Source organism: Phocoena sinus, chromosome 12, assembly GCF_008692025.1.
Source record: "Phocoena sinus isolate mPhoSin1 chromosome 12, mPhoSin1.pri, whole genome shotgun sequence".
Classification (NCBI taxonomy): domain Eukaryota; kingdom Metazoa; phylum Chordata; class Mammalia; order Artiodactyla; family Phocoenidae; genus Phocoena; species Phocoena sinus.
This window is the reverse complement of record NC_045774.1, coordinates 17929594-17945503: the sequence shown is the minus strand read 5'-3', so window position 1 is coordinate 17945503 and position 15910 is coordinate 17929594. Positions and strand designations below refer to the sequence as shown.

Here is a 15910-nt window from a genome sequence, read left to right as displayed (position 1 = left end):
TTCATTAAATATGATCTACATTATTTTAATTCTGTAATTGACTTTAGTTGATGACCTTAACTTTGAAAACGTTTTTACTTAAACATTTATTTTATCTTACAAAACTTCCAGAACTAGTCTCATTGCACTTAGGAGGTTATTTAAAATATAAAATCTGGTTCATCTACTACCTTCCATAGAATTGGCACAAATCAGAAATTGGTCCTTGAATGAACTAATGAATGAATCAATGAATGTCTGACCTTTCTTTCAAATAGGAGCTCTTAGCTATCCTTGAATTTTTATTTTCTTTCATTCTTTATTTTTTGCTAGAATATTTTAGAATTTCCCTTTTCTGTTTGGTTGACTAGAAAGACTAAGATTAAATACCAGCAAGTAAGTGTGTAGTGCAAGTTCATTTTAAAAACTTACCCAAATGATTGTTCAGTCATCTGGGTAATGAGGATTGGTCAGTTTTAATTCATTTAAAAAATTAAGACTGTTCTTCAAGTCACGGGGGGGATGGATATTTTAGAATAACATTCTTACTGAGGTTACTAGACAAAGTTATACAAAATTCAAACATATATGCATTTTTTACTTCTCGAAAACATCGAAGAGCTAACCGTATAGTGGAGACAGTATCCGTGGGGAAAGGTGGTGAGCGTGGCAAACTGAGGCCACTTTTACCCTGGAGTACTTCGCTAATCTAAAGCAGCAAGCTGAGATTCTAAACTGTGTTAGGACTAGCAAGGTAGGCTCCCAGAATTGGCTAAGATGGGAACCCTGATAAATAACTCTTTCTCTTTGCAAAGACCCCAAAGGGCCACAGCTTAAGAGCAAAGGTGAACTGGAAGTAAATCAGCACATACAGACACACAGACTTTCAGCTCAGCCTGAGATGATCTGAGTGGCCCAGAAAACGTTCAACTTCAATTAAGATTTTTTCAAACTGCTAAAGTCCCCAGCAACTGGCAGATTCCAATGAAAATGTTCTCTAAAGAAAGATAACATATTCAGAGTCCTCATATCATTTTTAGAAATAGTTTTTCAAATATGTAGTCAGGTAATCTGGAATACTAGGAATCAACACCATGATCAATAAAACAGAAAAAGCCAAAGCAGAATCACAGGTACTTCAAATATTGGAGTCATCAGACACAGACTATAAAATAATTGTTCATATTATGTTCAAGAGGATAAGTATCAATACCATGCCTGAACATTTTATCAGGTAACTGAAAACTATAAAATCAATACAACAAATGTGTAAAAGACTAAAATGAAATTCTAGAAATGAAAGGTTCAGAAACCAAGATTAAAAGCTTAGTGGATGAATTTAACCACAAATTAGACACAACTGAAGAAAGAATTAACATAACTTAAACGTAAGTCAAAATAAAACGTCCAGAATGTAGCACAGAGAAACAAAAAGATGTAAGATACATAGGAGAAGATAAAGGAAATAGAAGTTGCAGTGAGAGGGGCTAACCTATGTTAGACCTTCTCAAGAAGGAGATAGGAAAGAATGTGAAGAAGAATCAATATGTAAAGAGATACGGCTGGGAATTTTTCAGAATTGATAGAATACAGCAATTCACACATAAGAAGCCAATTAATTCCAAGAAAGATATTTTTTGAAAATCCACAGCTAGATAGGTCACATGAAAATAATGTGCATCAAAAACAAAGAAAAACTTTCAGGTGGCTAGAGAAAAATGATAGGTACCTTTTAACAAGTTACGGACTGAGTTCTCAACAGCCAAGGTAATAGGATGATCTTCTATCGTCCTATTATCAGAAGATAGTACTTAATCTAGAACTATATACTGAAAAGAAAATATTCTTCAAGAACGAGAGAGTTTTAGACAAGTGAACAAATAAGCCTCACTATCACACTAAAGGGAATGCTAAAGGATGTACTTCAAATAGAGGGAAAATAATCCTGATGGAATGTCAGAAATATAGGAGACAGTGCTTTGGAAAGAAAGTAATAAATACATGCATAATTATAATTACTGAAATCTTTATAAACTGTAAAGCAAAGTCTTGTGGTATGTGTATACACATATAAATAAACAATGTGATCCAAAATATTGCATAAAATCAAGGAAATTAGAAAGGGTAAATGGATTTGAGGTGATCTGAGATCCCTGCATTTTTTGAGAGACTTGTAAAAAGATCTATTAGCATTAATAAGTTAAGGATTCTTGTTGTCATTTCTAGGGTGACCTCTGTAACCTAGAAAAGTAGTACATAACTTGATGAATAGCAGGAAGATCACAGTCCTTCCAAAAGGAGGGAAGAAAGAACACAAAACAGGTGAGATAACTAGAAATCACATGAAAGATGGTAGATTTACTTAAATATAAATAACCGTAGTAAATGTAGGTAGAATAAATATTCTAGTTAAAAGATAGAGACTATCAGACTAAATTTTAAAAGAAGGATAAGTATATTGCTCACAGAAGACACATTTAAAATATAAGAGATAAATACTACCAAATGTAAAATAGATAGCTAGTGGGAAGCAGCTGCATAGCACAGGGAGATCAGCTCCTTGCTTTGTGACCACCTAGAGGGGTGGGATAGGGAGGGTGGGACGGAGACACAAGAGGGAGGAGATATGAGGATATATGTATATGTATAGCTGATACACTTTGTTATAAAGCAGAAACTAACACACCGTTGTAAAGCAATTATATTCCAGTAAAGATGTTAAAAAAATTTTTTTAATAAAAAATAAAATATAAGAGCACAGAAAGATTGAAATTTTAAAAGGTAGAAAAGCACAAACGCAAATGAATCATCTGCCTGGTACGACTATGTTAATATCAGAAAGAGTAAACATTAAGGCATTATTAAGTATACCTAATATTTTGACTTCAGTATATATAAGAAACAAATATGGACATAACTGCTAGAAGAGACAATTTCTCAATCATAGTGGGGACTTCTAAAATATATCCATTGATTGAGATATAACAGCAGATAAAAAATAGGTTGCAAGGGTACAGAAGATATTAACAACACAATGAAGGAACTTAAACCTGAAGAACATTGCAGAATATACATTTTCAAACACATACAGAATGTTCATAAAATGTATTCTGTTGATATTTGTAGGGAAATTATAGATGAATACTGAAGTATTTTGGAGTAAAATATCAATTTCTATAATAAATTTTTAAGTATTCCATTCAAAAATTGTATATATACAGACACAGTCAAATGGCAAAAAAAAAAAATGTTATCTATTACCAAAATTAGGTCATGGATATATGGATGTTTATTATACAATTCTTTTTACTTTCCTGTATGTTTGAAACTTACATTATAAAAAGTTAGGGTTTTTTTTTAAGTTTACATTATGTTAGATGATTTTTTAAAAAAATCAACAGATTCCAATGGATTAGAATTAAGAATGTGTGATCTAATCACAATGCAGATGATATGTCAAGACCAAGTTTGCATTGTTCCAGGAATTCAAAGCTGATTTATTATTTTTTAAAAAGTTAATTGGTAGTTCACCACATTAACAGATTAAAGAGAAAAATCATACCACCACCACAATAAATGCAAAAGAGATGTGTTAAAATTCAGTATCCGTTTATGATAAAAATTCCTAGAAAGTAATTTGATAAATTATAGCTACAAATGATACAACATTTAACTATCAAAACTCTATAGCAAATATCACACTTAGTACAGGAACATTAAAAAATAATTTTTCCTTTGACATAAGGTATGAGATATAATTCTGTTACCACAGATATTCAACAATGTATTGAAGTCCCTAGAGACTTTAAAAGGGAACTAAAAAGAAATAAAGGTACAATAATAGGATAGGGAGAACAAAATAATCACTTGTGAATGTTTGATATGATGACATATTTAGAAAGCCTAAAAAATCTGTAGCTAAATCATTAGAAATAATAGTTTAGTAGACTGACTAGATATAATCAGCATATAAAAATAAAATTTATTCATATCATATTAACAGTAAAAAATGAAATTTTAAAAATTGCTCTTTGTATTAGTTTTCCATTGCTGCTATAACAAATTACCACAAACTTAGTGACTTGAAACAACAGAAATTCTATTATCTTACAGTTTTATAAGCTAGAAATCAACATGGGTCTCACTAGTGTGTTACCAGGACTGTGTTCCTTGTTGGAGGCTTTAGGAGAGAATGGTTTCCTTGCCTTTTTCAGCTTCTAGAGGCCATCCATATTCCATCCATACCTGGTGATGCCTTCCTTAATCTTCAAAGCTAGCAACTTTTTTGCATCTCTCTGTTTTTCTGAAGCCACATTTCTCTGCCCACAGCTGGGGAAAGCTCTTTGCTTTTACGAACACATGTGATTATACATTGGGTTTACCTGTATAATTAGTCTACCTTTAGGTCTTTAACTTAATCACATCTGCAGAGTCCCTTTTCCCACGAAGGTAACATATTCACAGGTTCCAGGAATTAAGAGTGTCGTCATCTTTGGGGGTTTGGGGGGGGGCATTATTCTACCTACCACAAGAGTATCAAAAATAATCAAATACCTGGAAATAAATCTTAACAGAAGATGTTCAGGGACCTCCATGGGGAAGGTAGAAAATTATCGAACTTCGTTGAGAGAAGTTAATGACCCAAATAAATGAAGAGATATACCATGTTCGTGTGGTTGAAGATGCAATAAGAACATCCCTTCTCTCAAAACTGATATATGCATGTACACAAATAAACATTTAATGAAGTCCTTATCAACACCCCCCCAAATTTTGTAACTGATTCTAAATTTTATATAGGAATTCAAAGGGTCTCACTACTTCTATTAACATTATACTAGAGGCTTTAACCAGGACAATTAGGCAAGAAAAGTAAATACAGGCATGCAGGTTTGGAATGGAAGAAGTAAAATTACCTCTCTTCACAGGTGACATAACCCTGCATATAGCAGGTCTTAAGGAAACCACACACACACAAAAAAAAACATTCTAGGGAGTTCCCTGGTGGTCCAGTGGTTAGGGCTTGGCACTTTCACTGCTGTAGCCCCAGATTCAATACCTGGTCAGGGAACTAAGATCCCACAAACTGCACTGCGTGGCCAAAAAATTTTTTAAATTAAAAAATTTTTTAAAACACATTCTAGCCAATAAACAAGTTCAGCAAGATTTTATACAAGATCCATATAAAGAATCGATTGCATTTCTGTACACTAGCAATGAACAAACCAAAAATTAAATTAAGCAAACAATTTCATTTATAATAGCATCAAAAAGAAAAAATACTAAAACATATACTAAACATATGGAAAACATATACTAAAACATATACTAAAAACTTCGAACATCATTTAAAGAAATTAAGGCATAAATAAATGGATTAATATCTTACATTCATGGATTGGAATATTTAATATTGCTAAGATGGCAGTACTCCCCAGGTTGATCTATACATTCAACACAGTCCTCGTCAAAGTCCAAGCTGGTTTTTTGAAGAAAGAAACAAGCTGTTCCTAAGATTCATATGGAAATGGAAAGGATCCAAAATAGCCACACACACAATTTTTTCTGAAAAGAAGAAAGAAGATACAGGACTCACACATTTTGATTTCCAAAGCTGCTACAAAGCTGTAATCATCAAGAGAGTGTGGTACTGGCATTAGGGTAGATACATAGACGAATGGAATAGAATTGAGAGTCCAGAAGTAAGCCCATACATGTGTGGTCAATTGATTTTCTACAAGGATACCAAGAAACTTCAATGGTGAAAGAGTGGTCTTTTTGACAGATGGTGTTGGGACAATGGATATCCACATGCAAAAGAATGGATTGGACCCCGACCTCACACCATACACAAAAATTAACTCAGAGTGGATCAAAGACCTCAGTGTAAGAGCTAAAACTATAAAACTCTTAGAAGAAAACCCAAGTATAAATCTTTGTGACCTGAGATTAGGCAATGGTTTCTCAGATATGACACCTAAATCATAAGCAACCAAAGAAAAAAATAGGTAAATTGGATTTCATCAGAATTAAAAGTCAAAAAAGATAGTCTGATATCTCATAAGAGTCTAATATCGAGTATTAAAAAATTCTTACAACTCAACAATAAAGAAACAAATAGCCCAATTTTTAAATGGGCAAAAGGTTTGAATAGACTTTTCTCCAAAGAAAAGATACAAATGGCCAATAAACACACGAAAAGATGCTCAATATAATTTGTCATTAGAGAAATGCAAATCAAAACCACAATGAAATACCACTTCACATTGACTAGGACGGTTGTAATCAAAAAGATGTACAGTAACATATCTTCTCAAGGATATGGAGAAATCAAAACCCTCACAAGTTGCTGGTGGAAATGTAAAATAATGTAACCTCATTGAAAAACTCTGGCAGTTCCTCAAGAAGTTAAACATAAAGTTATATGACCCAGCAATTCCACTACTAAGTATATACCCAAGAGAACTGAAAACACATGTTCACACAAAAACTTGTACAAGTGTTCATAGCAGCATTATTCATAGTAGCCAAAAAGTGAAAACAACTCAAATGTCCATCAACTGATGAACAGATAAACAAAATGTCATATATCCATATCCATACAATGGAATATTATTCAGTTATTAAAAAGGATGAAGTACTGATACATGCTACAATATGGTTGAATCTTGACAGTAAGTGAAAGAAGCCAGACACAAACCCACGCAGTGTGTGAATCATTTGTATGAAATGTTCAGAACAGGAAAATTTATGGAGACAGAGAGTGGATTATTGATTGCCAAGGACTGAGAAGTGGAGGAAATGGAAAGTGACAGCTAATCATCATGGATTTGTTTGGGTGTTTTGTTTTGTGTTTGAGTAATTAAAATGCTCGAGAATTAGTGATGGTAGTTGTACAACCTTCTGAATAAACTAAAATTTACTGAATTGTTCAAGGCCAAATTTTATGGTATGAGTTACATTTCTAAAGAAAGAAATGTATGCTGAAGAAAGGGAATCTGACATCAGTCTTTAACGTATTTTAAGACTTTTGCAGTTATCTAGGTTTAGGTGATGAGGGTCTAGGTTATAAACGGAAAGGAAGCAATGAATTCCTGAGATCTTTTGAAAGAAGAAGTTGATCTATTTGGTAAGTGACAAGATAAATGGATAGAAAGGAAGGGATGTGGTTATCTACAACTTTTGGAGACTGAAAAGAAATACTGAATAAATTCTACATTTTCCTTCTAAGCCTAAGCATAGTATTTCAAGTAAGAGAAAGTGTGGTATAAATAAACTAAAATAAATATGTATATTTAAACCTATGTCTTTGAATTTAAATATTTTTAAGTTAATTTATCTTTAATTTTTTGGACACTTAAGAGTGATTTTTTTACTGTTATTAAAGTGGTATCCGTATACCCATTATTCATTTCAACAAATAATTAGCAGTCACTTTTTTGCTCAAGTTCTATTATATGAACTAGTATAGAGTAGAATATTTATTAATGTACGTTGTGTTTTTGTATGTTTGAAAAGTATTTACAAATTATTAAAACAATCATAATTAAAAAGTAATAATTATATAGTAAAATAAATACTTCAATTATATTGTCAATCAAGTGTGTTTTAATGCTATCAGGTAGTAGGATTTTATTAGTAAAAAATTTTCATTTTCTGGGTTACTCTTTCATTTATCAAATCGTTCAGTTGGAGAATCATCCTCGGGAAAGGCTTCAAGAAGTCTTGCTCAGCATATCCCTGGCCCTGGTGGCATCGAAGGCGTGAAAGGAGCAGCATCTGGAGTTGTTGGTGAATTAGCACGAGCCAGGTTGGCACTAGATGAAAGAGGGCAGAAACTTAGTGACCTGGAAGAAAGAACTGCAGCTATGTTATCCAGTGCAGATTCATTTTCTAAACATGCTCACGAGGTATGTCTGTCAAATATTTAAGCCAAAAAGCCTAGGTAAAGCAAGTATGAAAATTACTGTATTTTTATAGCTGTTGTATTTCCACACACGAATTTTCATGTATCCTCAGTATGGTTGCAAATTCCTAATTTTTGCCGCCAGCGGGAACCATTACAAGAATATGTCTCAATAGCCTTTGGTCTCTTACTGTAGTTTATAAATTTTGAAGGTACCTGCTCACCTTCAGCCTTTTTGTAAACAAAGCCAGTGGCTTTGCAAACAGTTTCTTAGGGGTTACAATAACACAACAAAGCTAATTTTCCTAAATGCCTCAGATTCTACTACTAACTTCTAGAGAAGGAAATAATTTGCCTCTCGATCTTTAGGTACAGTTAAATAACTGAAATTGGCCAATGTTTTTATTCAATGAAACAATACTAAATCTGTCTGTAGACCAGTTCACACAGAGGAGTAATGTGCATTTTTGCAACGAATTCATCTTGATGAACTAGGAAGTTGTGGTGGAGCTTAAAAACAGATGCTCTAAAGTAGGGAATCCCTAACCTTCTTACAAATACACTTTGCTAGCCAGAATAGTACGCTTGAAAAACTGAATTTAAAAGCCGTCAGGTGGAATACACGTTCTTCATTTCGACACACAGTTCTGCCACTCCTTGATGCTTTATACTGGGCTACTTCACACATTTAGTTCCTAGCCTAGCCCTCAAAGGCATTTTGAGTGTATTATCTGAAGAAGCCATATTAAGGTTATTTTTATATTTGAGTACCCACTCTGTCAGTAATAGCTCTTCTTTAAACTTTTCAGTCAAAAGTCATCTCCTCCTTGCTCAATAATGTTGACAACTGGAATGTATGAGAGGTAACTTGACTTGGGAGAGAATTGTCCAGGCTTTCAGAGAGATTCAGAGATCTTTCGTGAGTCCTTGTACTAGGCCAACACACCTCAGATACAGGCTAGTGCCTTAAATCTAGGTCAGGCCTTTTGTTGGCATAACCGTGCCCCTGACTGTGATCTCTAAGGCATATAACAGTTCAGTTAACCTCAGATATATCTACAGTCAAAATATTTAGCAAAGAGCTCAATCCCTAGCTGTTCGCTCTTCCCTTCTACCAGACGTTCCTGAGCCATATGTGAGAGTCTAAGGAAGACGGTACGTTGAGGTGGTTAAGATCATGGGTTTTTGAATTAGACTCCATGGGTTCAAATCCCAGTTTCACCATTGTGTTACTGCGGTTAACCCCTATAAGCCTCAGTTTCTTCACTGGTAAAATAGGGAGACTTTAATAATGCCTAACAGATAGAGTTATTGTGAGGACCAAGTGAAATCATGTAGAGAAAGTATGTTATACAGTGCCTGGCCCAGAGTTAAGTGCTCAGTAAACTGTAGATGGCAGCAGTAGTCATTTCAGCCTTTCATTCTCCAGGTTCTTTAAGTATTATTTTTAATTCACTTTAGAGAACTGAAAGTTACCTTATTTTTTAAGTTATTAGCTTAGGTCACCAAAGAATGCACTGAGCCAAAATTTACTTATGTCTTGTCTTTAGGAAATGTGAGGACCTTCTAGGCTAGTTCTTCATAGTTACATTCCTTTTTCCTTGAAACGGAACAGTTCCTGCTTCCTGCTTTCCATATAAATACTAAATATAAAAATGAGAGGATGTTTCAGAATGATATCATGTTTTAGAAAAGTATAGCAACCAGTTGTAAGTGTAGTTATTCTGGCATTTTTAAAATGTGTTTTTTGTGTTTTCTCCACTTTAGATGATGTTGAAATACAAAGATAAGAAGTGGTACCAGTTCTGACAACCAGAAATCCAACTAAGTCCAACTTTAACCAGAAGGAAAAAGAATTTTCCTATTTTATTTTATTGATTTCACTTTAGGAAAGTTAACATTAAAGAGATGTTCATCACTGGATACTGCTCTTTCCTAGCACAGTCATGCACTGTTTGACCTCAGTCATGCGGCTTTAACTGGGGAGTGTTCACACACACTCAACGTGGAGCATATGCTGTGGGCCAGCTACGAGTTGACGGTTTGGGAACTAGGATGGTCACATGTTACAAATGAAGAAACAGAGGGATGTTGAGGGGACATAGCAGGGACTTTTCCTGGGTCAGTCCTGTATAAAACTTTCACGTGCCGAAAGATTCTGTGCTGTCGTTATCTGCCATCGTTGTTTGACCTCTTTGAGGGAGAGGCAATAAGTCAGAAGTCCTGAAGCTGAAACAGTTATATTTGTGTCACTGACTGACTTATAAACGGCTCTCTTGGACTTTCCCTCCCTTCAACTGACTGGTCATCAGTATCATTAGTGAAAAAGAAACAAACTGTTTATTACCATATCTTTAGACAGATAAGCTGAATGGTGGGCTTTAAATAATAAAAACATACACATAGTTGACTTGTGTATGGGCTACTCTTGGATTCTTGTTATTGTATACTTGTGTTTAGTCCATATTTTGTCAAAAGCAAAACAAGGCGATACATCACTTTTCATTGAAAAGAAAAGTGTAGAGCATGACTGAACTGCTCATCATTCTGGGAGTTTCCATGTAATGGCTATGCAGTGTGGAAAGTGAGAAAAACCTCCATTGTGGTGAGGAGAATACGTCAATGTCCCTTGTCCTTGTTCTCATTAATTCAGCTAAACGTGGATTTGACCAAAATAGTTACTGGTTAAATTTGTAGAAATGTTGAAATTGGCTAAGTTTTTAATTTTGCTTGAATTTTTATAAAATGTTTAACCTAATGTACCTTTGCATTACTTAATTAAAATTGCTTTAAAAAAGTTTCATTATTTCAGTAAAATGTTCAGCTCCCTTTTTAATATGCCCTTTACTTGCTAACAGTTCCAGTACACTCAGGTGATGAGCCAATTAAATCTTAGTGCACATGCTGTCGCATGGAAAAAATCACAAGCATCCTTTGTCAATACTTATCTATGTAAGAGTCTCGTCTGATGACGTACAAAGTATTTTCTGTAGAAATATACTGTAAAACTGTTCATGTCCTTTCAAGGTTTTAAAAAGCCAAAAGAAAAGGAAAATATGTGCATTTTGGTAACTAAATTATTCCTGTATTGGAGTATAAAGCAGATGAGACCATCAGTGGACAATAAATGATTGGTCCCTAGAATAGCACACAGACAGAAAAGAGATGACGGGGTAGATCTGAAGTAGGTAAGCTCATTCTGCAGGCTCATCTGAGATTATTACTGATTGTTCTTAAAGCAACAAAGGACGAATAATATAGAAGATTATACTTAGTATTAATGAAATTTAAATACTTTCTTCTATAAAAAATAGTTTAAAACAGTTTTCTTTTGTCATTAAGAGATAATCAGAGCACAAATTGATAGCAAACATGATGGTTGTTTTTCTATTCCATATGATCATTAAAGGTATATTGTAGAACACCTTAATTTCACAGTCTGTTATGCATTTTTCCTTTCCCCTTTTCATTAATAAAGCTCTTATGTTTACATTTTATAATGTGCACTATGGGATATGAAAGTTTACATTAAAATTTACTTTAAATATCATTAGGGAGGGATTAAATTTATGTGATGGAGATAACTGATCAAGCCAAAAGAAATATTTTAAAAATAGTCATTCTCAAAAGTTTTTGACTTTGTAGAAAGTACCTATGAGTAACATTTCTGTTAGTTAATGTCAGCTATATGATGAACATGAAGCAGTTTACAAATTGTTTAATTTGTATCATATATTATCTAATAAACCCATTGTTCCATGATATGTCACAGGAAGTATTAAGCCGTTTTTTAAAGGTACAGTTTTGTGAATGTCATCAATAAAATCAGTAGTTAACGGATTTGAAGTTGAGAAGCACTAAGTAAAGTAATATACTGGTTGATTCCCCGTTCATGTGTAAGGGCATATTAGCTCCAATTATTTAATTTGCTGTGTTATTTCGTGTTAATTGTATATCAACTTAATTTTTATATCAACTGTCATTTTTCCTGTTGTATATAAAATGAACCAATCTTGTAATTATTTTCAAATAGAGAAGTTAGATACATTTACCTGAGATGGGTTTTATAAGAAAATCTTAAATCAGTATTTCAAGTTATTTTATTTCATTTTTAAATTAATCTACAAATTATGCACAGCAAACTAGAAACTCACTTAGGATTAGAAAGCTTGAAGTATTTTTGAAAATAGGAAATAAGCTTCTCAGAGTTATACTTGATTCAGTCTGTAGATAAGAGACAGTCTGCAGTAATAAACTAACCCAGGGAATTTATTGTAATTTGAGAGGTAACATCTCTTATTTTTTTTCTAATGCAAAAAGTTGCAGTCACCAGCAAGCCAAGATTTCAGGAAAACAAACCAAAAATTTTAAAAAAATAGTCAAAATAGAAAATATTAGAAAAGTGAAAGATTTTTGTGTGCTTCCTCCATATCTTCAAACATTATTCTTTGTTGCCTGTGTCCTTGACTCTCAAATCATTGAAGTATTCACTGATTAGCAGTTTGTCAGTAGGAAGTGGTTTCCCTATATGTACCACATATCTGGTTCATTTCACTCTTCAAACTGAAATCCATATGTATTTGCTTAGAAAGTTATTTGAAACCTTATATTCTGACCACTTCTGTATATTACACCATTTGAAGTTTTCAATTATCTTAATTCCCTTGGTTTGCATTTCAGTTGTACAAGGTGTTTCCAAAAATGGTTATGGATATAACTGAGCTATTGCTTAACTTCTTAATTTGATTTTTTTATGGATGGGAAAAAGTGCTGCTAATTGTCTATGTTATTATGTGTACTGTATTACAATTTAAGTACAGTACTTTAAAGAAAGGAGCATTTTCTTTTGCTTAGAACTTTTTAATTGTAGGTTTCTCTGAAGTTATTTCATGTAGATATGTGTTTTAAACAAGTCTGAAAGTGTTACATACTTTTAGGTTACAGGGGGTGGTGAGAAAACAGCTGAGGAAAGGGAAAATATGTGAAAGATACCATGGACTTCAAAGTTTTACCCTGAGTTCTGTATTCCATATATGTTTTGCTTAAGGCATTTTTTCATGTGACATTAGAAGAGCTATATCCAAAGGTAAATTTTTTGTGGCAAAGACTTATTTTACATTTTAACTTTTGGGATTTTGTTTATTTGTTTTTCCAAAATAAAGAGCACTGAACTTCAAACTTGAATTTTTTCTGCACTTTTTTAGGTAATGAAAACTTTTTATTATCATTTAATTCACATTTCTCCGTTCAAATCAAGTGATACATATGTATAAAACATACCAAAATTGTGAATATGCTGTTAGCTGCACCTTAAATGATCATAGTTTTAAAACCTTCAATAAGGTTTTATATAGTTTTGAAGGATAAAAAAATAGTAAAATCATTTGCTGTTTGTTTCAGCGTTCTAGGTCTTAAATTATTGCAACACTTTCAGATTTGTTTTAAGATCATACAGTAACGTGTTATATTTATACATACTGCTAGAGAATATACTTTTAGTTTTAAAATGGAATTTTTATAAATGTACTCTTTAATTTTAAAAATGGTGAACTTGTTAAGTTTAAGTCAAAGTACTTAAAAAGTATGTATATTATCCATACAAAAAGTTATGTTTTACGCTTATAATAAGAAATATTGGTATCTCATATCGAGATACAATTAATTTTAAAGAATCATACATCGTTCAAAAGTCTTCACACATGACAGGAAAGATATCATTACTATGGTTTAAAAGAAACCCTCTATTGAGCATTTTCAAATATTAATTTTATTTTGGGGAAAATGCCCACAACAATAATCACAAGATCTTTCTCAATAGCTGCAGCTTGCTGTTGGATGCCTACCTTAATTATTGTTTTAAAATATATATATATTTAAAATAGTTTTCCAGATATTTTCTTCTACCTTTTTTAAAAATAAATTTCCAAAAATGAAAACAGAGTTTATGTATTTTTGTCAATGACGGTTTTTATTTTGTAGTTTATAGAATTTGTTCCTTATCAGTTTGATACTTGATCAAATATTCCTAGACTTTTTAATCTGTATTTACTTTGAAAAAGAGCACTTCTCTATCTTAAGTGTCCTCCTTTTTTTCTTTTCCCTTTTAGGGTGTTTGTTCTCTTGAATTGAAATTTATGCCCCCCAATTTTTTTTTTTTTCATTTGAAAATGAATGTGAAGATACTGTTTGCAGCTTTTGTTAATTATACTTTTCATCACTCTGATCAATTTCTTGTAAAGTGCTATGGGGATGATTTTTCCTGTGACTCTTAATGATCTTACTGTTACCACAGAAGTTTTAAAGCTTCTGTGGACAGAAAATAGTTGTAACAACCCCGACAAAAATCAAAGGGGAAACTTTCGCTTACCTTTCTCAGCTGAATTTAATGGTTTTAATAACTTCCCAATTATCAGGGTTATAACATTGCTTTCTCAGTTCCTCCCACAGTCTTAAATTCTTAGGCACAATTCCTTTACAAATTGAGTACAGTAGTCCAGGGCTACGTGTAATGAAATTGCTCTTTTCATCGCACTCTTTGCATCAGAAAAATCGTGACTCTGTTCTGCCAACATTTCGCAATAAGGCTTATAGTTTAAAATTTTATACTGTATGAGTTGTAAATAAATCAGTATTAATTTATTGTAGGTTGTTTGGCTCAGGCATTTAAAATGGATATAGGCTAATGACAATGGAATCCTATTTATTTGGGAGTTTGGGGGGGGGTTTATACTTTTGCAATGTGTTTTGTGTTGTTTAAATTTTCTTCAACTGAGGACAACGTAAGGAGGTGGAAACAGATTTAACATATCAATAGAGAGCAATGCAAAGAGGGTAAAATCATGTTTTAAATTTTAAAAAAATTTTTGTGTAAATAAATGGTACTGTGATACTTCAGGTGTGACCTCTGCTTAACGTGGTAGTTAGAACCAGAAAAACATTTTGCTTTCCAGTTATACTATTGGTTCATTGTAAATGCAACACCAAAACCAATATTAAAAAGAGCAAGATCAAGCTTTTCTAACATTGCCCACTTCAGGGGCAAAGCATGGTTGGTATAGAGCTCAAGCTTGTGTACACCTCAAACTGTACATGCAGGTAGTTTTCAGTTGCTGCACTTTTTTTTTTTTAATCTTGCTCAGTCCAGTAACTATCTCAAAGGTGATTGCTGGAATATGCATTTTAAATATGATTTAAAAACCCATCTCTGTGTACTGTTTCATTTAAAACAAAAAAGCAGTATTGCAAACACTAAAAACGTGTTAAACTTTGTAGTTATTTTGCATTCTTGTACTTTACAACTGTCATCACAGCAAAAGGTTTAAATTAGGTAATGAAATATTTTTGTAAATAAATACCGTTAAGCTGGTATTTTAAAATAATGTATTATAAATTAATGTTTCTGGAAAATGTTCATATATATGTATATGAATGTCTCTTTATGCTGAAGGGCTCTGATTGGGCAAAATAAAATATTCTAATCTCTCCTGAAATTAATAAGCCCTTTTTTCTAGAAGATTTGTTTTAATGTTTTTCTCTGAATTGTGGAATTAATCCAGTAGTTTAACCTCAGCAAATAATAGATAAAATAGATTTCTACATCTGCAAAGGGAAAGTCAAGCTAATCAGGTAATTCACGTAAAACAAACTGTACTTTTCTTAACGATCTGGACTTTCTGGTAAAAGTTACCTGCCCCTACATTGAGTGGGAAGTACAGTAAAGGGTGAGGGTCCAGACAGTAGGCACCGGCTGTAGATGAAGACATCTTGGCCTTGGGTGTGTACGGAAATCCACAGCATCTTGTTAAAATGCTGATTTGGATTCCAGGTGTCTCAGGTGGGGCCTGATTTTGCGTCTCCAATAGGCTCCCAAGTAATTACAGATGCCACTAGCCTATGGAACATACTTGGAGTAGCAAGGTTGTAGATAATTTCCATAAATGGCCTTTTGCTAGTTGTCGGTATCGGTGTCCAACTACCTGTGCCAAAAATGAACACCACATTAATGGATATAGAATAATGTAGCTC

The 15910-nt window shown here is 33.0% G+C and overlaps 1 protein-coding gene across 4 annotated transcripts in view; it reads left to right on the top strand.

Annotated features, from left to right (window-relative positions):
• The window catches only part of STXBP5 (syntaxin binding protein 5), a 170029-nt gene extending 154654 nt beyond the window's left edge, over window positions 1-15375 (top strand). For all 4 annotated transcript variants that reach the window (XM_032650692.1, XM_032650690.1, XM_032650691.1 and 1 more), the window contains 2 exons: window positions 7669-7889; window positions 9653-15375. In XM_032650692.1, coding sequence (XP_032506583.1) covers window positions 7669-7889; window positions 9653-9694 — 263 coding nt within the window. In that variant the 3' untranslated portion in view covers window positions 9695-15375. The remainder of the gene's footprint in view (window positions 1-7668; window positions 7890-9652) is intronic.
• Window positions 15376-15910: the final 535 nt, after the last annotated feature.